This window comes from Hyperolius riggenbachi, chromosome 9 (assembly GCF_040937935.1).
Source record: "Hyperolius riggenbachi isolate aHypRig1 chromosome 9, aHypRig1.pri, whole genome shotgun sequence".
NCBI lineage: Eukaryota > Metazoa > Chordata > Amphibia > Anura > Hyperoliidae > Hyperolius > Hyperolius riggenbachi.
Genome location: NC_090654.1, coordinates 259,027,264 through 259,053,425, shown reverse-complemented (window position 1 = coordinate 259,053,425; position 26,162 = coordinate 259,027,264). Strand labels below are relative to the sequence as shown.

Here is a 26,162-nt window from a genome sequence, read left to right as displayed (position 1 = left end):
CGTCTAATGTTCCATTAATTATTTGTAATACACAAACAATTCATCATATGGATTTTTTTTCGCTTTAGTTATCACCTTAATCAGCTCTGCTGAGACACCGATTACTCCGCTGTGAGCAAATGTGGTTTCCTGGAAAACATGTATTGTTGGTGGGCCATGAGGACTACCAGCTGTCAAACTCTGCTATAGTCCAATTAGGTCTGGCTAGATAGAATCTCATTTGCATACCTGAATTTTTGACCCTAAACGTGGGTACACACGTCAGATAAAAGTCTTTGGAAAATGAAGGATCACAGACCAATTTTACCCCATTTCATGTAGTGTGAGAGCCATACCTACACAGTCTATTCTATTGAGCTGAACTCCCCCCATCAGATAAAAACCGTTGCAAGATGCTGTACACATGCAACAGATCAGTTCCTGCAAAAGATCAGTTCCTGCAAAAGATCAGTTCCTGCAAAAGATCAGTTCCTGCAAAAGATCAGTTCCTGCAAAATGCATTCATAGTCTATGATATCTGCAGATTTCATACACACCTTGTTTAACGGACAATCATCTGCAGATCAGATCCACCAGGATGGATCTTTGGATCTGCAGATAATTGTATGATCTGCAGATGAATGTGTTAAACAAGGTGTGTATGAGATCTGCAGATATAGATTATAAATGCATTTTGCAGGAACGATTCCCTTGCAGGAACAGATCTTTTGCAGATAATGATCTTTTGAATGTGTGCAGCATCTTGCAAAGATTTTTATCTGATGGGGAGTTCAGCTCCATAGAATAGACTGTGTAGAGTATGGCGCTCATACTACATGAAAGGGGGTAAAATTGGTCTGTGATCTTTCATTTTCCAAACACTGATGTGTGTACCCACCTTTACAGTGAGGAATCCGAGGAGGAACCGCACACCACTGTGGAGGTGCTGGACCTGAGTAACAGTCAATGATAAATCCAGAAGGTCCGCACACTCATATGTAGACCAAGTCTGCTGTTTTATTCATAAAACACTTTACTGTAGTGGTATTGAAGCAAAATATTAGTCCACAAAAATCGTAACAAAACCACATTTTTATTTTACAACTTTACACTTAAAATAACATACAAAAAAAATCCCTCCCTATTACTGAGGTATTCATGTTGTCTTCTTGAAACTTTTCAGAATAGGATAAATATTCTCAAATGCCTCATAAATTTCAGAACGTTCTTTTGCTCCTATAAAAACAAAACAAAATTATAAATTAATAGATCATTACACAAATCTGAATAAGCACAAAGGGTACCAGTCTCGCAATAGGCTCATCCCACACTATGCTTATTATGTTGTGATGAGATTCTATGCAAACGCACCATAGCACAACACTTACTTCACCGGTATGTTGCGATGATAGAGTAAAGGTGCGTACACACATGCGACTATAGTCGTTTGTAACGATCGTTCCCCGATCTTTACCAACGACGATCGTTACAAAAAACGAACCACCGACTATTAAGTCTAACGACGAACGAGCCAAATCGCTACAAAAGAAAGTTCTGTCTCGGCGGATTTTAACCAACGACGATCGTTTGCAAAAGTAGTACATCGTTGGAAACGATCGTTTGTACCAGGCTGGACATGCGCATTTCACTTTTTCTCCAGGGAACTTTACAATTTTATGCACAGGCGCATTAAGTGCTTTTACGTGGTGTAACGTTCGTTCTAACGATGTGATCGTTACACACTTTTTAGAACTAACTTTACTCCGGTCGTTCTTTCGTCAATTAAAAGATCGTTCGTCGTTAACAACGAACGATCGTAGTCGCATGTGTGTACGTAGCATAAGGTATACAGTACAATGAAAGTATGTCTCACTGCAACTATAAACGCAAGCATTGCACTGCTTGCAGCAGGCTATCCCGGCGGAACTCCCCTCATCACAACCAATGTAATAGTAATAGCCCCACAAGAATATTAATAACCACAATAAGGAGGCACTTGAAGAAAGATGGGCTGCATGGTCAAGTTGCCAGAAGACAGCCATTACAATACAAATGCCAAAAAGTATCCCACTTAAAATATGACAAACCACTCAGAGACAAGCCTCAAGCCTTGTGGCACAAAGTTATTTAAAGTCATAAGACCAAATTTGAACTTTTTGGTAAATGCTACATTTGGAGAGGAGTCAAAAAGGCAGATGATGAAGGTACACCAGTCCTACTGTGAAACATGGTGGTGTTTCGCTGATGTTTTGGGGATGTGAGAGCTACAAAAGCACATGACATTTGGTCAAAATTGATGGCAATATGAATGCAGTAAGTTTATCAGAATATACTGAAGGAAAATTTGCAGTCATCAGCCAGGAAGTTGAGCATTGGACGTACTTTGACATTCCAACATGACATTCTAAAACATGAGGCCATGTCGACCAGTTATTGGCAACAGCAAAATAAAGTTAAGGTTCTGGAGTGGCCATCTCAATCTCCTGACCTCAATAGCATTGAGCCACTTTGAGACCTCAAAAGTGCAGTTCATGCAAAAGAGTCCAAGAATTTATGAAAACTGGAAGCTTTTTCTCAGGAATAATGGGCAGCTTTACTGTCTGAGACGATAAAGAGCGTCAGCCACAACTATCACAAAACACTTCAGTCATTGATGATAAAGGGGGCAATACATGGTATTAGGAACTGGGGTATTTAAACTTTTGATCAGGGTAGTTTAGGTAGTTTGTGTAGCGATTAGGATTTAAAAAGAGTAAATCAGTTGTTTGACAAAGGTTTTTAGCCAACCACTAACCAGTGAAAGAAAAGTTTGGGTTATTTATATTCTATGTAAAAAAGGTAAATCAAACTGCCAGTGTATGTAAACGTATGAGCACAACTGTACATAGTGTTGGCTGAATGTAGCGTCTCTGTGGCCATGCATAGATTTGGCTGGATGTAGTGTCTCTGTGGCCATGCATAGTGTTGGCTGAATGTAGCGTCTCTGTGGCCATGCATAGATTTGGCTGAATGTAGTGTCTCTGTGGCCATGCATAGTGTTGGCTGAATGTAGTGTCTCTGTGGCCATGCATAGATTTGGCTGAATGTAGCGTCTCTGTGGCCATGCATAGATTTGGCTGGATGTAGTGTCTCTGTGGCCATGCATAGATATGGCTGGATGTAGTGTCTCTGTGGCCTTGCATAGATTTGGCTGGATGTAGTGTCTCTGTGGCCATGCATAGTGTTGGCTGAATGTAGTGTCTCTGTGGCCATGCATAGATTTGGCTGAATGTAGCGTCTCTGTGGCCATGCATAGATTTGGCTGGATGTAGTGTCTCTGTGGCCATGCATAGATATGGCTGGATGTAGTGTCTCTGTGGCCTTGCATAGATTTGGCTGGATGTAGTGTCTTTGTGGCCATGCATAGATTTGGCTGGGTGTAGTGTCTTTGTGGCCATGCATAGATTTGGCTGGATGTAGCGTCTTTGTGGCAATGCATAGATTTAGCTGGATGTAGTGTCTCTGTGGCCATGCATAGATATGGCTGGATGTAGTGTCTCTGTGGCCTTGCATAGATTTGGCTGGATGTAGTGCCTTTGTGGCCATGCATAGATTTGGCTGGGTGTAGTGTCTTTGTGGCCATGCATAGATTTGGCTGGATGTAGTGTCTTTGTGGCCATGCATAGATTTGGCTGGATGTAGCGTCTCTGTGGCCATGCATAGATTTGGCTGGATGTAGTGTCTGTGGCAATGCATAGATTTGGCTGGATGTAGCGTCTCTGTGGCCATGCATAGATTTGGCTGGATGTAGTGTCTTTGTGGCCATGCATAGATTTGGCTGGGTGTAGTGTCTTTGTGGCCATGCATAGATTTGGCTGGATGTAGTGTCTTTGTGGCCATGCATAGATTTGGCTGGGTGTAGTGTCTTTGTGGCCATGCATAGATTTGGCTGGATGTAGTGTCTCTGTGGCCATGCATAGATTTGGCTGGATGTAGCGTCTTTGTGGCCATGCATAGATTTGGCTGGATGTAGCGTCTTTGTGGCAATGCATAGATTTAGCTGGATGTAGTGTCTCTGTGGCCATGCATAGATTTGGCTGGGTGTACCATAGTTTTAGTGACTCACCGGTGAGCACCACCTTCCCAGACACAAAGATGAGCAGCACGATCCTCGGTTTCACCATCCTGTAGATGAGGCCAGGAAATAACTCCGGCTCATAACTGGAAAATATTAAACACGCCACCAGTCACTACAAAACAGTATTACTGTGACTACCCACCTCATGAAAGTAGCTTTGCAGAGCTACTCAGTTCTTCCGCACTATAGGAATATCGGGCAGGATTTAGCTTAAAAATCTGAAAGATCTGACAGGTTTTGGACTAATCTGTCCCCTCATGTGGGATTTTAAGTTTTTTTTCTGTATTTTCTGTATTTACAAAACCACTCAGGCTTGGCTCACACATAAAATATGTACAATTCCAGCTGTGCAGAGCGCTATTGCGGACAGGAACGTGAGCAAGGATACACGCGGCCAGGGCCACGCTGGGACAGTGTCGGCGAAACTGAAACTAAGCCGCAGGGGTGGGGGGTGGGGGGGGGGGGGGGTAGGGGAGGGGGTTTGGGTTGTTGAGAACAGAGGATCGTGGGGGTCCGGCGAGGGCACAGGATGGGTACAGGGGGCTGGTAGAATCCCCAGTGAAAGTCATTTTCTTTACTTGGGTTAAAGCCACGTTGCATGACTCACTATCACGCTTCCTCTTTCAAGCCGGAAGGAGGAGGACCGGTAGTGAGTTATGGAACCCGAAATTCATTACGCCTATGACACGTAATGGAACGCAGACGTCGCCGAAAGACTTCTGGGTAAGTTAACTCCCTATTGCCTGTGGTCACGCGTGAAGTCATTAGACTTCATTTGAATTCCGAATTAGAGTAGTAAACTACTCAAAAGCCCACCACTGGTCATAGCAACTCGAAGGGAAATGTACATGGGGTCTGGTGATCGCCAGAACCCCAAATCACCCTTATGCGCCCCGCACAGGATAACATTACTGTTACGGTTCCGCCTAGTTTCACTGCAGAGTGCTGAAACCTCCCGCTTCCTCAGAGGGAGCCTCAGGACTATCCAGAGGCTTTGCTGTAAGGAGAGCATCACAAATTTCTCACAAAATTTGCTTCAGGCACATTTTGAATTGACGCACTTAAAAAAAAAAAAAAAAAAAAAATGCATCAGCCTTTGTGGTACATTTACCTGCTGAACTGCTGGTGGGTGAGGACCAGTCCTTCCAGCCGTATTGGGAACCTCACATCACAGCTGCCCACCATATTCTGGATTTTGAAGTCCAGAAACTTGGCAGGGAAGCCCAGCTTCTGCACCACTCGTGCGTACTTCCTGGCTGCCAGCCGAGACTGCTCTTCACTGTCAGAAAATGGGCACAGCAATACCTGGTTACACAGGGCATGATAGGATTCATCTCCAAATGTGTATTTCATTATGCCAAAAACATGGAAGAACCTTAAAGGGGAACTGAAGAGAGAGGTATATGGAGACTGTCATGTTTATTTCCTTTTAGACAATACCAGTTGCCTGGCAGCCCTGCTGATCCTCTGCCTCTAATACTATTAGCCATAGCCCCTGAACAAGCATGCAGCAGATCGGGTGTTTCAGTGGTTCAGACTTATAAGTCTGATCTGATAAGACTAGCTGCATGCTTGTTTCTGGTTTTAATCAGATACTACTGCAGAGAAATAGACCAGCAGGGCTGCCAGGCAACTGGTATTGATTAAAAGGAAATAAACATGACAGCCTCCATATACCTCTCTCTTCAGTTCCCCTTTAAAATGAACCTAAGGTGAGAATGATATGGAGGCTGCCATATTGATTTTCTTTTAAAACAATACCAGTTGTCTTGCAGCCCTGCTGATCTATTTGGCTGCAGTAGTGTCTTAATCATGCCAGAAACAAGCATACAGCTAATCTAGTCAGTTATGATTATAGTGTCAAAAACACCTGATGTGCTGCGTGCTTGTTCAGGGTCTGTGGCTGAAAGTATTAGGGGCAGAGGATCAGCAGTGCTGCCAGGCAACTGGTATTGCTTAAAAAGGTAATAAATATGACAGCCTCCATATAACCAACTCTCACCTCAGATTAATTTTAAGGGTAGGAACACACTAGGCAGAGACGCTAGCATTGCGGAAAACACATAATGCAGGTCAATGGGCCGCATGAAAAAAAAAAATGCAGATGTTTGTGTTTTGCAGTGTGCATTTTTAAAAACGCATGTCTTGTTGCATGTTCTAAATGGAACATAATGGCCTCAATTCACTAAGCTTATCTCCTGTCTTTAATAACGTTTCTAGAGTTATCACCATGGTGATGAGGCATGTCGTATTCAGGAAACATTACCTCAGGCAAACCTAAAGTAAACTCTTCAATCCTTAAAATAACTCCAGAGTTAAAGACAGGCTGTTTATTAACTGCGTGTGAAAAACCAGGATTACGACCTGGTAATTCTATTTTTGACAACCCTCCAGGACAGTGACATTGAGATTTGGGCTCCGCCCCCCAGAAACAGGAAACACCCAGCGTGAGCTCTATAAATCTGTTCCCAGGTATCCACACCTCAGTTGTGCACAAGACCTGAACCTAGTCATACTGGATACCCTAATACTTCTTACCCACATCAAAATACATGATGCTTAACGGGTGGGAACTAAGGACTGTCCTGGAGGGTTGTCAAAAATAGAATTACCAGGTCGTAATCCTGGTTTTTTCGTCCAACCCTCCAGGACAGTGACATTGAGATGATAAACAAGGAATCACCCACCTTAGGGCGGGACCACAGCCTGTAGAACTTTCCTCCCGAAGGACTGTTCTCCTGCTGTCATCAGATCTAGACGGTAATGTCTGACGAACGTGTTGACACTCCTCCATGTTGCTGCCCGGCAGATCTCTGATGCCGATGCCCCAGCTCTATAGGCCCAGGAGGTTGCCATAGCTCTAGTAGAGTGTGCTGTGATCTCTTTAGGTGACTCCAACTGCCTCAATTTGTAAGCTTCCTCAATACAAACCTTGAGCCATCTTGCTATCGAAGCTTTGGTCATTTTTTCTCCCACTTTATTTCCAGTGAAATTAACGAATAACCTGTCTGTTTTCCTGAGTTGCTTCACTCTTTTTAAGTATATTAGTAAGCACCTCCTTACATCCAGCTTGTGCCACTGCTTCTCTTTTGGATGAACTGCTTTATTGCAGAAGGTAGGCAATATTATCTCTTGCCCCCTATTAGACACTGATGATACTTTTGGTAAAAAAATCAGTTACCGTCTTCAATATCACTCGGTCTTCAAATATAGAACAGAATTGTTCATCACTGCTTAGTGCCTCTAATTCGCTTACTCTTTTTGCAGAGGTAATCGCTACTAAGAATATGGTTTTAATTGTAAGATTCCTTAACGAAATTTCTTCTAGAGGTTCGAATGGCTCTTCCATAAGTACATTGAGAACTAAAGATAGGTCCCACCTAGGACATGATTTCTTAACTATTGGCCTTGATCTTTCTACCGATTTCATAAATCTGATCACCAGGGGATCTAAGGCTAATTTCTTATCAACGAAAACAGAAATTGCTGCTATTTGTACCTTAATTGTACTTAAGGCCAAACCCCTCTCAATTCCATCTTGCAGGAACTCCAGAATTGTCGGTAATTTATTGTCTTTAACTATTTCTCTTTTTCCAGTCTAAAAAAGTCTTCCAATACTTAGAATAGATCAATCTGGTTACTTTCTTTCTGCTATTCAGAACCGTCTTGATCACTCTGTCTGACAAGCCCTTGGACTTCAAAACATCCCTTTCAGAAACCATGCTTTTAGATGCAGATTTGGAACATGTACCCATCTGTGTTCCTCTTGATCTAAAAGTAATTCCTCCTGAGGGAGGAGTAAAGGATCTTTTTTCAGCATTTTTAGTAACAACGGGTACCATGATCGTTTTGGCCAATCTGGTGCTATTAATATCAGAGTCATTCTGGACAGTTTCAACTTCTGTAATACAAGAGGAATCAAGGGGATTGGTGGAAAGGCATATGCTTTGCTGAAGATCCAATCTTGGGCCAACGCATCTATTGCACATGCTCCCTTCGGATCTAGAGAGAAAAACCTTCTGCACTGAGAGTTCGTCTGATTGGCAAAAAGGTCTATTTCGGGCCACCCCCATCTGGCCGTTATCATTCTGAATACTTCCGGGTTGAGCCTCAGCTCGGAATTTGACAGTCTTTGTCTGCTTAGAAGGTCGGCCATTCGATTTAATGTCCCTTTCAGATGGACTGCTGTTAACGATAGCAGATTCAGCTCTGCCCAATCTAAGATCTTCAGTGACACTTCTAGGAGTTTTCTGGACCTTGCCCCTCCTTGTTTGTTCAGATAGGCTACTACTGTTATGTTGTCTGAACGAACCTGAAGATGATGCCCCTTTAGACACTCTGATGCTTGTAATAGGGCCATATGAACTGCCTTCATTTCTCTGAAGTTGGATGACTCTCCCCTTACTGGGTCTGTCCATGACCCTTGCAGGTATAGTCCGTCCACATGGGCTCCCCAACCCATCAAACTTGCGTCTGTTATAATCTTTGTTGGAGGAGACCGCCATAGTCTTCCTAACTGAAGATTTTTTATATCCATCCACCAAGGCAGTGATTCCTTTACCCAGGTTGGTATTGACAACACGCTTTCTAAATCGCCCTGATTTCTGTTCCAGTTTTCCAGTAGCCAGTTCTGGAGAACTCTTACGTGAGCCATTGCCCAATCTACTGCTGGTGCTGTTGAGGTTAGAAGACCCACTATACTCATGCACTGCCGTACTGAGATGGCGTCTGCCTCTAGAAGGCTGACTATTGTCGACTGCACTTTTGTCACCTTGTCCTCTGGCAAGAACAGTCTTTGAAGGGGTGAATTTATTATGAACCCCAAAAATTTGATCACCTGGGATGGATCCAGATGTGACTTTTGGTAATTTACTAACCAACCCAGGGTTTCTAACTGACCTAACACCCTCTTCAGATCTCTTTGAAGCAGTACCGCATTGTCTGCTAGAACTAATAGGTCGTCCAGATAAGGGATTATTATAATGTTCTGGAGATGAAGATTTCCTACCACCTCTGCCATTACTTTCGTAAACACTCTTGGTGCTGAAGATATTCCGAAAGGAAGGCACGAGAATTGATAATGCAGCACTCCACCGTCTCCTTGTACACTGAATCTTAGGTACTTTTGAGACTCCCTTCTGATTGGGATGTGCCAATAAGCGTCTGTCAGATCTATGTTCACCATAAACACGTCTGCATTCAGTAAGTTCCTCATCGTATACACAGTTTCCATTCTGAACTTTTCGTATACAATAAAGGGGTTTAGTGGTTTTAAGTTCAGAATCATTCTGAATTTTCCGGTTGGCTTTTTGATCAGAAAAATTCGAGAATAGAACCCTCGGTTTCTTTCCTGAGGTGGTACCTCTTTTATGACATTTCTGTCCATCATGTCTTAGTAATTCCTGTAATGCCATCCTGGCTTCTCTGTCTTTCGGCATTAAGATCTTTACAAATCTCACCGGGGGCTTTTTTATGAATCTTATCTTGTACCCGTCTTTTATTAGGTCTAAAATGAATTGATTCGAGGTTATCTTTCTCCACTCTGGATAAAAGCGAGATAACCTGCCCCCTACTTTCAGCCTGGCGTCACTGGTGCTTGCTTTGGGGCTCTGCTGGCTTATGCAGCGGAGTCCTCCTAGGCCCTTCCTTATTAATTGGCCAAGTCCTTTTTTGGACTCCTTTATCTCTCGCCTGGTTATTGCGGCGAAAAAAGGGCCTATTCGGCTTGAATTTCTTTTTCTTCGGAAATGATAATTTCCTGCTTGCCGTCTTCTCCAAGACTTCTTGGAGCTGAGGGCCAAATAACAGGTCCCCCGTAAAGGGTAGATTACATGCCTTAGACTTGGATGATTGGCTACCGTCCCATGTCTTGAGCCACAGATTTCTGCGGGCATTATTAACTAGTGCTGTTGTCTTTGCTGTAACTCTTAGTGACTCTGTTGAAGCATCAGTAACATAATTATTAGATTTCTTAACACTCAGAGCTTCTAAAATGTCCTTTTTAGGAGCATCAGTTTTAACTAATTCTTCCACCCTCTCTATCCATAATAAAGTGGTCCTAGAGACACAGGTGGTGGCTGCAGCAGGCTTAAAGTTAGTTACTGCTGCTGTATAAGCTTTTTTAAGTGACAAATCAATTTTCTTGTCTGCTGGGTCTTTAAGGAAACCCAAATCCTCAAAAGCAAGTTCATTCTCCCTATTCATTAGACTGAACGCTGCGTCTAACTTGGGACAACCTTCCCATAGTTTTGCATCTTCTTCTGAAAAGGGGAATCGCTTTCTAAACCCTCTGGAAATAAAAAGTTTTTTCTCTGGGTATTTCCATTGCGTATTAATTAGGTTTTTTGTTGAGGGATGTACAGGAAAATTTAAATGTGGTGTGGGATCCATACCAGAATATAATTTATCATGTATGGACACAGGAGCGGAGTGGTCTGATTAATATTCAAGGTAGTGTGAATAGCCCGCACTAATTCATCAGTCTCTTCCACCGGAAATCTGAATCTTGAAAACATAAGTTTCTCATCCGTATCACTTTGATCTGACATATCATCCTGTGATAAATCCCTGTTAACCTGTCCTCCAGGAAGAACATCCTGTATTTCCTCTTCTTCTTCTTCTTCATCTGAAGAAATTAAACGTCTTGTAGTTTTTACAAGAGCTTTTCTTGGCTTAGGATTCTCCTTGGGAATAACTGCCACAGGAGGTACCACAGGAGCTGACCCTGTAGGCAGATTTTCCCTGAATGCTCTAAATGTCTCTACCATTTCATGCCTCATGGTAGTCATAAACTCTTTGCAGGAGGCAGTATTCTCTTCATTAATTAACTTTGTAATACATCCTTGGCAAGATGCTTTTGTCCAGCTAGTTGGCAAAACCACCTTACAGACAAGGCAACTCCTGGACCTGTTAGAGCTATCGGATAAGTCCGAAGTCTCCTGAAAAACATATGAAGAGAATAATACCATGAGATTAATTACTATAATTCATTAAAGCCTGTAATTAATCACATAAATCCTCTCCTGAACAGATGTGATGTTTATTCATATATACTCTGTGTATATAGTGAGCTGTTTACCAAAAAAATGAATATCATTATCTGTAAAATAAGCTTAAGTACAGCAATCAGACAGATAATTTAGGATGCATATCAACTCAAGTGTAGCTCATCTAGACAGAATGTAGATGCATACAGCTGCTAAAATGTATTGCAGGAGAGAGGGAGGGAAAAAAAAAATTTTTTTTTTTTTTTTTTTTTTTTTTTTTTTTAAACTTAATATATTTGGTGATACTGCACCAATAAATCCCTCCTGCAAACTTAGAAGGAAAACATCCAACATTATATGCAGCTGACCCAGTAACCAGCTCACTCCCCACAATGAATGCACCATGTAGTTAACATTCAGGTAGCTATGCAACAATTACTTATGCAAAACACATTGAGCTGCACAAAAACCAATCAGTCACATGTGAACAAATGCTTTTCTGAACTATCAGGACTTTTACAATACTTAAACTGGTAACAAACATCTTGCTCCATTTAAGTAATCAAATCACCAAGTAGTCTAACATGCTTTTTCTGATCTATTAATTAAACTTAAGATCAGTGCAGTTATCCATGTTTAACTGGTTTTAAACAACAATGTGCCACCACAAAAAGACAGCTTCAGCAAATATCCTTGATCTAGCCACTGTCATTCATATGCTGACTAAATACATCTGAGCAGCATAATCAAACCTCAGACCAGTGCGGCGACCAGTCAGACCGTGATCAAACGCGGCTCCCCACAAGATCTCCGCCGGCTTACCTGATCCTGAAGTTTTCGTGCGTCCATCCTCGGCAAAGGCCAAACGCTAAGTGCCACAAGGAACGCACACAACGCTGTTTTGCAGCCGCGCAAAATGCGGAAGTGAAGTCACTCGTCGGCGGAAGTACCGCTAGACTGGGGGCAAAGCCATCCTTCCTCCGTGCAGAGCCGATATTCCCCCACCGCTGCGTCCAGGACCTCCGTCAGGGCTGCTCCGCGTTGTCCTCCCTCTAGCACGCACAGCCGCTCAGGTGGCTGCTAGAGGGGAAAAACCTGTTTAAGCAGGTAAGGAGCTTTCTGCTGCAACAATATTCCAACCCTCCAGGGTAGTGAAGCAGGCTCCCTCAGGGAACTATTACCAGCCTCAGCACTCCCAGGCTGCTGACCAGCTAGCTCCCTTTACAGAGCTCATGTTCCCAGGGAAGGAAACACACAACTGAGGTGTGGATACCTGGGAACAGATTTATAGAGCTCACGCTGGGTGTTTCCTGTTTCTGGGGGGCGGAGCCCAAATCTCAATGTCACTGTCCTGGAGGGTTGGACGAAAAATAACTACAGAAGAGGTAACTTAAAGAGACACTGAAGCGAAAAAAAAAAATTATGATGTAGTGAATTGGTTGTGTACTATGAATAATTACTAGAAGATTAGCAGCAAAGAAAATCTTCTCATATTTTATTTTCAGGTATATAGTGTTTTTCCTAACATTGCATCATTCTATAATATGTGCAGATTACACAACACTCAGGGCTCGTTTCCACTATTGTGTTGCGAAATCGCTGCGGCAAAATTCTCATGCAGATGTGAATTTTGCATGCGCGTGCATGCGAATTTTCGTGCGAATTCGCATGACAATTCGCATGGATGACGAGGTTTGCGAATTTGACCATGGCAATGCCGGTGTGCTTTTCCATTGATTTCATGCGAATTCGCATGAAAATTCGCATACCAAAACAGCATGCGAATTTCCTATTAAATACATTAGCGGCGATTCGCATGCATTCCACTCGCAGGCGAATTCTGCGGCTCTTTTGTGTGTTTTTTCACCACTGAAAAAAATGCACCTCAACAACGCTACAGTGGAAACAGGCCCATCCACTTGCATTACATGTGCGAATCCGCATGCATTAGACGCATGCGGATTCGCGATAGTGGAAACGAGCCCTCAGCATTCAAAATGATTCTTTCAGAGCTGAACTAATGACCTTTCCTCTGGCAGAGAAAAAGTAAATAGGTTAATAACAGCTGAGATAATAAAAGTCAGAAAACAGCCCTCTCCACGACTTCAAAAGTCGTAGAGCTTAATGGATTTTTTGCATAGAGATAACTGGAGTTTCTTAACTCTTCCTGTACTGGAAACAATTAGACTGATGTATCTGATCTTAATGTTTTATTTCTTAGCTGTACTACACATACAAAATCATATAATTTTTTTTTTCGCTTCAGTGTCTCTTTAAGGAATGAAGAGATAAAATAACTCTCTCACTGTGTGGAGGTAAGTTTACTCTTGCCTTATTATCTCCAGCATGATCTTAGTGAATTGAGGCCAATGAAAGTTAATGGTGACTCAGAGGTACTGTATTACGTATCAGTGTGGTTTGTTTGTTTTTTGTTGTTTTTTTTTATGCGTAAAAACAAAAAAACAAAAAAATCAAAAACACAAGTTTGATGATACATTTCCACTTCCTGTTGACTTCCTAGTGATTTGCATAAAACGCATACAAATAGCATGGGATTTATATATGCGAACCACAAATGTACGCAAAATTCAAGAAAACCACAAAACGTAAAAGCACTAAAAACGCACAAATGCATATGCAACAAAACGCTACCTTTCCTGGACTGCCTAGTGTGTTCCTAGCCTAAAGATTTGTGCTGATGGTATCAGTGTATCCAGGGGAAAAATAGTGGACAGTTGAAGTTGACTTTACCTGGGATAAGTTAGAACAAATCACATAAGCTATACGGTTATAAAAATGACAAAACATTGCAGCCCCTATTTATATTTATTATTATTATTATTATTATTATTATTATAACCACTTCCGGATTCTCGGTACGTATATACACGCCCCTGAATCCAGAAGTGTATACCATGGAAACGGCCGCTCGTATGAGCGGCCGTTCCATGTCAGCTCACGGAGGCTGTCTCCGTGAACACCCTGCGAGCCGATCGGCGGCTCGCAGGGTAAATGTAAACACACGGGGAAGATCTTCCCCGGTGTTTACATGTATACGGCGCTGCTGCGCAGCAGCGCCGTAGAGGAGATCGGCGATCCCCGGCCTCTGATTGGCCGGGGATCACCGGCATCTGATAGGCTAAAGCTTATCCCATCAGGCGCAGGACGGATTTCCGTCCTGCGCCGCTCACAGGGGGAGGGAGAGGGAGGGAAGGGGAAGGAGGCCAGGAAGCGCTGCGGAGGGGGGCTTTGAAGAGCCCCCCCCCCGCAAGCGCAAGCAGCCGGCGGCGATCAGACCCCCCCAGCAGGACATCCTCCTAGTGGGGAAAAAAGGGGGGAAGTCTGATCGCCCTGGCTGCTAGCTGATCTGTGCTGTGGGCTGGAGAGCCCACGCTGCACAGATCAGCATAAAATGTCATGGTGTGGAAGTGGTTAAAATTGCAGGTTGTATATCCTTTCTTTTTGTGCTACTCACGATCCCAGATGTTTCTGGAAAATGCAGCAGGCCCATAGGAAAGCATTACTTTCTTTTCACATGTGATTTTGCATTGCAGCAAACCAGCTACAAATCAAAGTGTGATCCCTGCCTTAGACTGGCTCAGTTAATACTCGGTCCACTGGACAGAGATGGATTAAGATGTAATGGGGCTCTAGGCCCAAGGTAGCAAAGTTGGGCCACCCTTGTGGTCTTTTTTGGTAAGGTGAAGTGGAGAGAGGTCAGAGAAGGTGCCCGGTGGGCCCCCTTGACACCCACTAGGCCCCAGGCACCTGCCTTGATTGCATGGTGGATGATCCTGCTCTGCCACTGGACAAAATTTTAATGCTGGAGTCATGTAACCAAAAAAAAAAAGGGCCCACTGCTCCACAATACGGCACACCTGTACCACCACAGGCATGCGGCACTGCTCCACAGTACGGCACACCTGTACCACCACAGGCATGCGGCACTGCTCCACAGTACGGCACACCTGTACCACCACAGGCATGCGGCACTGCTCCACAGTACGGCACACCTGTACCACCACAGGCATGCGGCACTGCTCCACAGTACGGCACACCTGTACCACCACAGGCATGCGGCACTGCTCCACAGTACGGCACACCTGTACCACCACAGGCATGCGGCACTGCTCCACAGTACGGCACACCTGTACCACCACAGGCATGCGGCACTGCTCCACAGTACGGCACACCTGTACCACCACAGGCATGCGGCACTGCTCCACAGTACGGCACACCTGTACCACCACAGGCATGCGGCACTGCTCCACAGTACGGCACACCTGTACCACCACAGGCATGCGGCACTGCTCCACAGTACGGCACACCTGTACCACCACAGGCATGCGGCACTGCTCCACAGTACGGCACACCTGTACCACCACAGGCATGCGGCACTGCTCCACAGTACGGCACACCTGTACCACCACAGGCATGCGGCACTGCTCCACAGTACGGCACACCTGTACCACCACAGGCATGCGGCACTGCTCCACAGTACGGCACACCTGTACCACCACAGGCATGCGGCACTGCTCCACAGTACGGCACACCTGTACCACCACAGGCATGCGGCACTGCTCCACAGTACGGCACACCTGTACCACCACAGGCATGCGGCACTGCTCCACAGTACGGCACACCTGTACCACCACAGGCATGCGGCACTGCTCCACAGTACGGCACACCTGTACCACCACAGGCATGCGGCACTGCTCCACAGTACGGCACACCTGTACCACCACAGGCATGCGGCACTGCTCCACAGTACGGCACACCTGTACCACCACAGGCATGCGGCACTGCTCCACAGTACGGCACACCTGTACCACCACAGGCATGCGGCACTGCTCCACAGTACGGCACACCTGTACCACCACAGGCATGCGGCACTGCTCCACAGTACGGCACACCTGTACCACCACAGGCATGCGGCACTGCTCCACAGTACGGCACACCTGTACCACCACAGGCATGCGGCACTGCTCCACAGTACGGCACACCTGTACCACAGGGATGCGGCACTGCTCCACAGTACGGCACATCTGTACCACAGGGATGCGGCACTGCTCCACAGTACGGCACATCTGTACCACAGGCATGCGGCACTGCTCCACAGTACGGCACATCTGTACCACAGGCATGCGGCACTGCTCCACAGTACAGCACATCTGTACCACAGGGATGTGGCACTGCTCCACAGTACAGCACATCACTCAGTACCACAGGGATGTGGCACTGCTCCAGCACAGTTTGAACCAAACAACCATAAATAAAATACACCACAAATACCTCTTTGCCCCAGTGCAAACCATCTTCCCAGAACTGAATATAAGTGCTGTTGTTCGAGGCTCTCGGATTCTCATTATAACAGCTGCAAATCTCTGGAATAGAGAAGAACCATAGCATTTGTTACTTAGGACTTATGTTATGTATGCCCCTATAAACTTTATTATGCAATGTACCTTTGGGTTGTACTCAGCATTTCGGGCATGCAGAGCAATTTTCTTTAAATCTAGCTTGCAAGCCAAGTTTACTGTGGATACAATATTCCTGAAGGGGGAAAAAAAAAAAAAAAAAAAAAAAAAAATTTGAAGTGATGCATACCTGACATATCTTAACAACACCTGTCCACATTTGCTACATGCATTACTCTGGTCAAAATGAGTAATGTGGGGCCAAGATAATTTTTTTGTTTTTAAAATTATAAAAAGCAATTGCATTTCAACAGGAAATTAAAGCAAAAATATATTAGGGAGACCCATCCTTTTGTTTATAATTGATTGCAGTTGGGGCAGTCACACCAGCACTGCAAGTTCTCCTGAACACTGGTCTAAATCACCCAAGGTTCAAATTGTCTCTTCGGTGCAAGCAATCATTCAAAAATATAAAGTGAACCTGAACTAAGTAAAATGATCCTATACAATAAAACCCCCGTGTCCCTGCTTCCTCCTCCTGAGTTTTCCTGCGTCCTCCTCCTGAGTGTCCCTGTGTCCGTGGTTTTTCGCACCACGCAGGCGGCAGTTAGAGCAGGAGGACAGTGCCAGGGAGGTGGGCGTGTGCACACGCGGTCTGGGCATGCGCGCTGACATGCGGCGGTGGTGACAGGCAGGAGGGGGCTTGTGAGGAAAGCGGAGAGCCCATTATTGTAACAGGCTTAGGTCTACTAGTTTAAAACAAACATTATGTACCGGCAAATGAATATTACATACTTACCTCGCAGTCAGGTCCTCTCAGAAGCTCACCATTTTCTTCTTACAACAATTCCCTCCATTCCTGACAAGATTTTTTCAGAACTGAAATGTATCAATTGCTTTCAGTTATAACTGAAAAAACAACTGACAGGCAAGGTAATGTCGATGTTTCCCTATGTCTCAAAAGGGCGATATTACAGTTTAACAGTGTGCTGACCAGGAAGCTGTTATGGGGTAATAGCCATTTTCAAAATGGAGGACGGAGAATTCCACCAATCACAGTAGACAAACAGGACGCATGAGAGGATAAAGATTGTATTAGTAGACTACATGAGGCAAGTATGACATGTTTATCTTGACATTTAATTTTCAGTTTAGGTTTGCTTTAAGCTTTTCCTCATTCTGGCAGAACAACCCCCCAATCATTGGCAAGTAGATACACTAGACCTGAATATCTGTATACTCTAGTGTGTCATCCATTTGACCAACGTTACTTAAGAAAAAAACAACAACAAAAAACAACTTAAAAATAGGAACATAACATTCCACAATGTGTTACCAGTGTGGCCCATCCTCACTAGGATCCTACAGATCATTGCATCACTGATTCATTTCCCCTTCTCCAAAAATAAGACCACTTGTGCTGAAGTACTCACTGTAGCTGGGGGACAATTCCTGAAGACTCGGACACAGGGGTCATTGGAGTCATTGGTGTCATGGGAGTGATGGGCATGGGGCAGAGATTGGCAACATCCTGGGTGGAGTTTCTGCTTTCACATGGGGTGAATGGCTGTGACAAGTCAGAAGTATCCATACAAATGCCACTGTCCTGAAGCTGAGAATATTGAGTAGCTGAAGGATCATTCTTGTCTTCATCATCAGGATTTAGGTCGTCGGGCAGAAAGCTGAGGTCCAAATCTGCAGCGAGGTCTTTGGCGTGCTCAAGATCAGCTGGATACGAGGTTCCAGAGATTGGTTGTAGATTTAGGTCACCATATGAAGTAATTGGAGGGTACAGTTGAGGAGCAGAGTCAAGGACCTCCTGGAATTAGGGGAATAAAAAAAAATGCAAGAGGAATTACAACATGTTCTAGAATAGTGATGGCTAACCTTGGCACTCCAGCTGTGACAAAACTACAAATCCCATCAGGCTTCTGCCTCCCCCAGTTATGCTTACAGCTGTCAGTATTGCAATGCCTCATGGGACTTGTAGTTCCACCACAGCTGGAGTGCTAAGGTTAGCCATCACTGTTCTAGAACAATACTGTCCAACTATCGGCCTACAGGCCACTCAGCCCACTAGAGCACATTATCGTTACGGCTCATCTACCACGTCTCTATCACTTCTTTCAACCATCTCAGATTTCCAATCTTTTTTTTTTTTTTTATTGTCGCCCAATTACAAATTTTTCTTTATTTTTTTTTTTGTGGCAGTACTCTGCCTAATTAGGTTTTTCTTGGAGAAAGGGGTTATTCCTAAATATGTAATATGGAGCTATATACCAGGGGACATAGCGGAGGAAAGGAGGGGCCCAAGAGAACGGCGATGAACTCACAGCCGGCGTGGGGCTGGATTAAGCCCCAGTTAAGTCTAATAGCTGCCTATTTCATCATATCTGGTTTACTTAAAGTTCCTGCAAATCTGGTTGAACAATCATATCTGAGGAAAATTTTGTACGGTTAATGGGCACCTTTATAGTTGGCCCTTCACTATGTAAAAAAAACAAAAAAAAAACAAAACAAAAAAAAAACCACCCGGACAAAAACCCACACTTAGCTCACCACGTCCATGAAGTTGGGCAGGACAGTTTAAGAGAAAATAAAGAGCTAAAGAACTTCAACGGTAGCTTGCAACTCCTGCATGTACCACAAACTCATGTGCTTGATTTCAGATTGACATACGCAAATGCTCAAAGCAATAATATGATTATTGTAACGTTTAAAGAGAACCCGGGCTGAAGCTCTGGTTTAGAAACACATACTTACCTGAGAAGAGGGAAGCCTCTGGATCCTATGGGAGTTTCCTGGGTCCTCTTCACTCCTTCCCCTCTTGCCTGGATGAGCACCACAATCAGGCCTTTAAAGAGACTCCAATCAGTACTGCAAAGTACTTAAAGATGCATACCTTTCTGTAGCTTGTGCTCTCCTCTCATTTGATGCCCGAATCGCCTCTACACCAAATAGTTTTTGTTGGATTTCAATTTAAAAATTGCGGCTGCCATCTTGGCTATGTTATAACTTCTGGGTCACCCGTCTTCTCTGTTAGAGAAGTGCATCACTGAATGAAGCAGGAAGAGGAAGTGACACGCATGGCCATTGCAAGAGGTTTCTCCAGAGGAGTCATAGCATGACTTTGTTGGAAGTAGTCTGGCTTAAGGGAGAACTGTAGTGAGAGGTATATGGAGGCTGCCATATTTATTTCCTTTTAAGCAATACCAGTTGCCTGGCTGCCCTGCTGAACCTCTGCCTCTGATACCTTTAGCCCTAGACCCTGAACAAACATGCAGCAGATTAAGTGTTTCTGACATTGTCATATCTGACAGATTAGTTGCATGCTTGTTTCTGATGCAATTCACACTACTGCAGGCAAATAGCTCAGCAGTGCTGCCAGGCAACTGGTATTACTTAAAAGGAAATAAATATGGCAGCCTTCATATACTTCTCACTACAGGTCTCCTTTAAAAGGCATACCCATGAGAGGTGCTCGGAGTCCCTTTAACATCAGCACTCCCGTTCTAGCACGAGCGTGGCCATGCAGCACCTATGCACGTGCACGATCAGCCCACTGTGCAGTGCGGCCGTACAGAAAGAGGAGCGCGGCCTTGATTTTCCCGAGTCCTGCCAACAAGTCCTTGCTGGTTTTCTTGGGGGATGTCCACCCGCGGCAACAGGTGACCAGAGGGTGACATGGGTAGTGTCTACAGGATCCAGAGTCTTCCCTCTACATGTCGTTTTGTATCCGAGGTTCGCCTCAGGTACACTATGTGTTAACTTTGGAGCCGCATTCTTCAGATTCACAAACTTATTCACAAAGACTGGAGACCACTATGGTCAAAGGAGATGCAAAGAATTCCAAGTTGAAGGAAACCACAGGTTTGCCTCCTCACATAAACAACACATGCCTCATACTGTAATGCAGGTATTAGGATCTATTGGTTGTCCTTCTGTGGGGCTCCTATGGTCTTATCCAATAAAGAGAGTCCACCAGCTGCCCCCTAAGTGGAGAGGAAGAGAGCTGTACTGCAGGTGAAAGCACATAAAGGTCCATAAAAGACGTATCAGGAGCCGGTTAGGCTGCACCTCCTTGCATTTGCAATTTTTTTTAGCAAGCCATAACAAACATGCATTTGGACACCTAATGTTTGCCTTTTGAAGAATAGATCCGTCCATAAAGTTAATTTGAGTAGAGACTTTCCATTTCATAGCTTTAGAGCACACATCAAACTGCAGACCGCGGAAAAAATCTGGCCCTCAGAGACATTAAATTTGGACCTCAAGTGGTTTCCCCACTTTGCATTATATTTGGACCACTCTAGACCACCAGAGACGCTATATTGGAGGCAAAGCCCTAGAACACCAGGGAAGCCATATGAAGTAGGGGGGAAAGCATAAAACATTAGGGAAGTGTATAGGGGAGGGAGAGAAGACCCCTAGACACCAGGAAACTGTATAGGGAAGGTAGGAGGGCCACTAGACACTGGGGAACTGTATAGGGGTTGGAGGGCGCCATTAGACACTAGGGAATTTTATAAGGGAGGAAGGTGGTCAGTAGACATTGAGGTTGGTCCGTGACTAGATCCCACTGTTCAATTTCAGCCCACTTTGTATTGGAGTTTGACACCCCTGTTTTAGAGTTACTAATCAGTATCTAGTGCAGGCATGGGCAAACTCGGCCCTCCAGCTGTTACAGAACTATAAGTCCCACAATGCATTTGCCTTCATGAGTCATGACTGTAGCTGACTCCAGCAATGCATTGTGGGACTTGTAGTTCCGTAACAGCTGGAGAGCCGAGTTTGCCCATGCCTGATCTAGTGGGAGGCCAATACACGCAGGGGCGGAGCTTGCATATCCCAGAGACCCCAGAAAAACCTTTAGCAACAACCACCACCTCATTACCCCCCTTCTTCCTTTGCAGAATGCTCCCCCTCCCCCCAAGACTTTGCAGAGCAGCTGCAGCAGAGGTTCATACTTTACCTCATTCAGACGGCGGGACAGATCTTCCTTATGCCTCTGTGCAGGATATTACCTTGTTGCTCTGAACACTGCATTTCACGTGACAGGCATCGGAAGCCGCATAGGCTGCACTGAAGAGGAATGAGGAGAACCTGTCCCGCCTCCAGAATGAGGTAAAGTAGGAAGCTCCGCTACAGCTGCTCTGCTATATTTTGGGTGGTGCAGGGAAACCTCGGCTGACCCCCCCCCCCCCCACCCTTCCAACCAAAACTGCTATTGTTAAACCCCTGAATAAGAAGGATAAAAAAGGATAAGGATATATAAAAAAAAAAAAAAAAAAAAAAAAAAAGATTTCAGGACCCAGTTTTCTCATGTATTATAGGAGCTAGTCTAGTTAAGGTGACCCACATCCACTTCCTGCTTGTGGCAATTTGGTGACAACTACCAATTTTTAAAGGGAACCTGAACTGAGTAAAAATTTAAAATAAACACATGATGTAGCTGCAAATGACTATTACATACTTACCTCGCCATTAGTTCCTCAGAAGTTTACCATTTTCTTCTTACAACAACTAATAAAAAGGCCTGCCTGTTTAAAAAAAAAAAACGGGCGCTAGGTCACAGCGCTACCCCCCGCAATGCATGCGCATACGCGTCTTGCTTGCTCGTTCCCCACCACTGTCTTAAAGAAAACCTGAACTGAAATTAAAAGCCAAAATAAACATGCACAAGGCATACTTACCTCCCGTGTACTCTACTTATCAATCTCTTTCTCCTCTCCTGCATCCTATTCATCCACTGTGATCAATTAAATTCTCTGTCCTCCATTTTGAAAATGGCCATTACTCCATAACAGCTTTCTGGTCAGCACACAGTTAAACTGTAACATCGCCACTTGAGCCATAGGGAAACATGGACACATCAGTTCTCCTCTCAGCTATAACTGACAGCAACTGCTATATTTTAGTTCGGACAAAATATTGTCAGAAGAAAATGGTGAGCCTCTGAGAGGAACTGGCGGTGAGGTAACTATGTAATGTTCATTTGAAGTTACCTCATGTGTTTATTTTAAATAAATTTTACTTAGTACAGGTTCTCTTTAAGTATATGCACACAGGGAACTGCTCGCTTGGCAGTTGGAAAAAGCTGTTATTTCCCACAATGCTATAAAAACCTCTGAACCATTCACAGCAAACTGTCAAATCCGGTCCTGTTTCCCAATTGCCCTGGCTGCACACATGCTCAGTACAAAAAAGCCAGGGACACAACCATTCAGTTGATGACACAGTGACACTTGCATTTTATTGTATAGGATAATCCCTTCCAGTTCTGACAAGATTTTGTCAGAACTGAAATATACCAGTTGCTGTCAGTTATATAACAGCTGCTGTCAGTTACAACTGAATGTGCAAGGTAATGTCCATGTTTCCCTATGTCTCAAGTGGGCGATGTAACAGTTTAACAGTGTGCTGACCAGGAAGCGGTTATAGGGTAATAGACATTTTAAAATTGGAGGACAGAGAATTCCATCAATCACAGTGGACAAACAAGACGCAGGAGAGAAGAAAGATTGATGAGCAGACTACATGGGAGGCAAGTATGACCTGTGTATGGTTATGTTGACTGTTTATTTTCAGTTCATGATCTCTTTAAGAAATAGGGGAGTCTCCACATACCAGGCTTCAGGCACTGCACTCGCTTCAGCTACTGCATCTGCAACTTTAGGAGCTAGTCTAGTTGAGGTGACCACTGGGAAACCTCTAGACAACTGCTGTCCCAAGTGCCACCCCTGCAATAAGTAACAGCAAACTCGCCACTTCTAGAACCGAATAGGGTCCTAGTGCGCTGCCGCTAATCACAGCTAACCAGTGGCGGTTCCAGGATTTGTTTTTTGGGTGGGGATTGGTGCTATACAGGTGCTGGACCAATTTCTGTGCGCCGCAGCAAAGAAATGGGCATGACCATGACCGGATGAGGGCGGAGCTAACTAATTTAACGTGAACCCGAAGTGAGAGTGATATGGAGGCTGCCATATTTATTTCCTTTTAAACAATACTAGTTGCCTGACAGCCCTGCTGATCTATTTGGCTGCAGTAGTGAACTGAATTACAGCAGAAACAAGCATGCAGCTATATTATCATAATATTGTCATAAACCCCTGACCTGCTGTATGCTTGTTCAGGGTCTATGGTTGAAAGAATTAGAGGCAGAGGACCAGCACAGCAGCCAGGCAACTGGTATTGCTTAAAAGGAGATAAATATGTCAGCCTCAATATTATTCTCACCTCGGGTTCCCTTTAAAAGTGCAACGCAAAGACAGTGGGCCCAAGTTTTGGTGTCTCTTTCCCCAGAAAATTGATATAATTGTGTAGGTTTTCTCAATAAAATACACATATGTGAGCAGATTCGACCCAGAAAATAGACAAGACAGACAAGACAAATAACATTTATATTGCGCTTTTCTCCTTGCGGACTCAAAGCGCCAGAGCAGAGCAGCAGCCACTAGGGCGCGCTCTATTGGCAGTAGCAGTTTAAGGGAGACTTGCCAAAGGTCTCCTACTGAATTAGTGCTGGCTTACTGAACAGGCAGAGCCGAGATTCGAACCCTGGTCTCATGTCGGCAGATTTGACCAGCAAATACGTGCAATCATGTCGGCAGATTTGACCAGCAAATACACCTGCTAATATAAATAAAAACACATTTATTCACCTACAGCAGACTTCCTGTCCCAGCCTCTGTCCGGCGCGCAGCTCCCACGATCCTCTGCAGCCAGCAACTGAAACTTCCGCACTGAGAGCAGGGCTACTGGAAAATGGCGCCCGAAGCCTTGCACTGCAGACTCAGTCTCCAGAGCAGGGCTTCGGATGCCATTTTACCGTAGCCCTGCTCTGCCGCAGCTGCGCTGTGAGCTGCTGCGCTATGAGCTGCGGGCTGCTGCTGCTGGTGAACTGACACAGCGTCTATTAGACGCCGAAAGTCAGTTCCTGCTGGGGGATGCTTGGAGAATTTTAGGGGGTGCTTCAGCACCCCAAAGCACCCCCCCTGGCGCTGCCACTGCAGCTAACGTTGCTGCTTATGGAGGTACTGTTGTCACCAGTGGCCAGGGCGCCTTTGGCACCCTTTTTATTTGCTCTTGGTTGCGTAGTTCTCAAATACAGGAGACTAAGAATTTACTTTAGGACACTAGGTGGCAGCAGAGACATGTAAAATGAAACCTACACTCAAAGACACTCAGGATTTTCCTCTCTTGAGAGTTTTGGAGCTTTTACAGGTATGTGGCCTTTTATATTCTCTTTGTAGAGACTGGTATACAGGGGCGTTTCTAGGGTCCTTGGAGATCAGGGGCACCTGTGGGCACCAGGTGGGGAGGTATATGCGGCGCGCGCAGCGGCAAAAAAATGGGCATGGCCATGAGGTGAGTGGGCGTGGCCATGGGTGGGGCCAAATGTACATGAACTTAGCAGCGGTGTAAGCTACAGATAACGGGCCTGCCCATCGAAATATTGGATGGAGCCCCGTCCTTTATTTAGATAATTTACAATCAGTATAGGCATAGATCAAAGATGTATACGCACATACAATTTTGATTGGTCAATCACTGACCCCCAATTTTACCACCCCGTGCAGTAAGTGGGCCAACAGAATGAATTTTATGAACAGAGCTAAAATTGGCTAATCAAAATTGTATATGTGTACCAGGCTTTACAGCTAATACTGTACATACTGAAAGTAGCAGGGATCAGCATACAATACAGCTGGTTTACAATCAGTAAAGGCACAGAGTAACACCTTACACTGTACACACTGGAGGTAAATCAGCACACAGTGCAGGCACTAGAGAACAGCGTATACTGTACATACTGTAGGCAGCAGAATTCAGCACACTGCAGCTAGCGTGCCAAAAATATGAGGATCACGTTAGGCGGCGTGCTTATCGCGCTGCACCGAAAAATAGGTGGGCCATGGACCAGAATATAGGTGTGGTAACGGGTGGAGACAAATATACATGAACCTAGCAATGGTGGGACATTAGATTATGACAGTGGTGGCGAACCTTTTGGAGGCCGAGTGCCCAAACTGCAACCCAAAAGTCACTTATCGCAAAGTGGCAACAGCAATTTAAACTAAATACTGTACAAATGTTTTAACTCATACATGAACATTATGGAAAATCCAAGTTGAAAATAAACTGTGAAGATAAACAATTTCATCCATCCTACTCCTGAAAAATGTATTCAATTTTTAAGGACCTCCCAGTTTTATTTTCTGTTTTAAAAAGCTAAAAAAGTAGGTTTAATGCTATTGTCTCATATGATAAGGATTCAGCTTTTCCCATAGTCTCGCAGTTAGCAATCATGTGACCCCCGACAAGACAAATTCAGCAATCATGAGGCCCCCAACAAGACAAATTCAGCAATCATGAGGCCCCCAACAAATCATGAGGCCCCCAACAAGACAAATTCAGCAATCATGAGGCCTCCAACAAATCATGAGGCCCCCATTAAGACAAATTCAGCAGTCATGAGGCACATAAATAGACAGCATTTCACATAAATAGGCAGAATGCCCCCTTAATATGGTAGCCCCCTAAGTTAGGTAGTGAGTGCCATGGAGCCCCTTTAGGCAGTGAGTGAGTGCCAGGGAGCCCCTTTAGGCAGTGAGTGAGTGCCAGGGAGCCCCTTTAGGCAGTGAGTGAGTGCCAGGGAGGCCC

General features: G+C 44.6%; 1 protein-coding gene across 1 annotated transcript in view; it reads right to left on the bottom strand.

The window, feature by feature from the left end:
* Positions 1 to 1,074: 1,074 nt before the first annotated feature.
* Positions 1,075 to 26,162, bottom strand: part of TBPL2 (TATA-box binding protein like 2) — a 40,085-nt gene continuing 14,997 nt past the window's right edge. Inside the window, exons 2-7 of the mRNA XM_068252133.1 lie at positions 17,933 to 18,318; positions 16,548 to 16,635; positions 16,375 to 16,466; positions 5,208 to 5,375; positions 4,085 to 4,179; positions 1,075 to 1,215 (exon numbers count right to left, since the gene is read on the bottom strand). Of these exons, the coding sequence (XP_068108234.1) occupies positions 1,136 to 1,215; positions 4,085 to 4,179; positions 5,208 to 5,375; positions 16,375 to 16,466; positions 16,548 to 16,635; positions 17,933 to 18,318 (909 nt within the window). The 3' untranslated portion in view covers positions 1,075 to 1,135. The remainder of the gene's footprint in view (positions 1,216 to 4,084; positions 4,180 to 5,207; positions 5,376 to 16,374; positions 16,467 to 16,547; positions 16,636 to 17,932; positions 18,319 to 26,162) is intronic.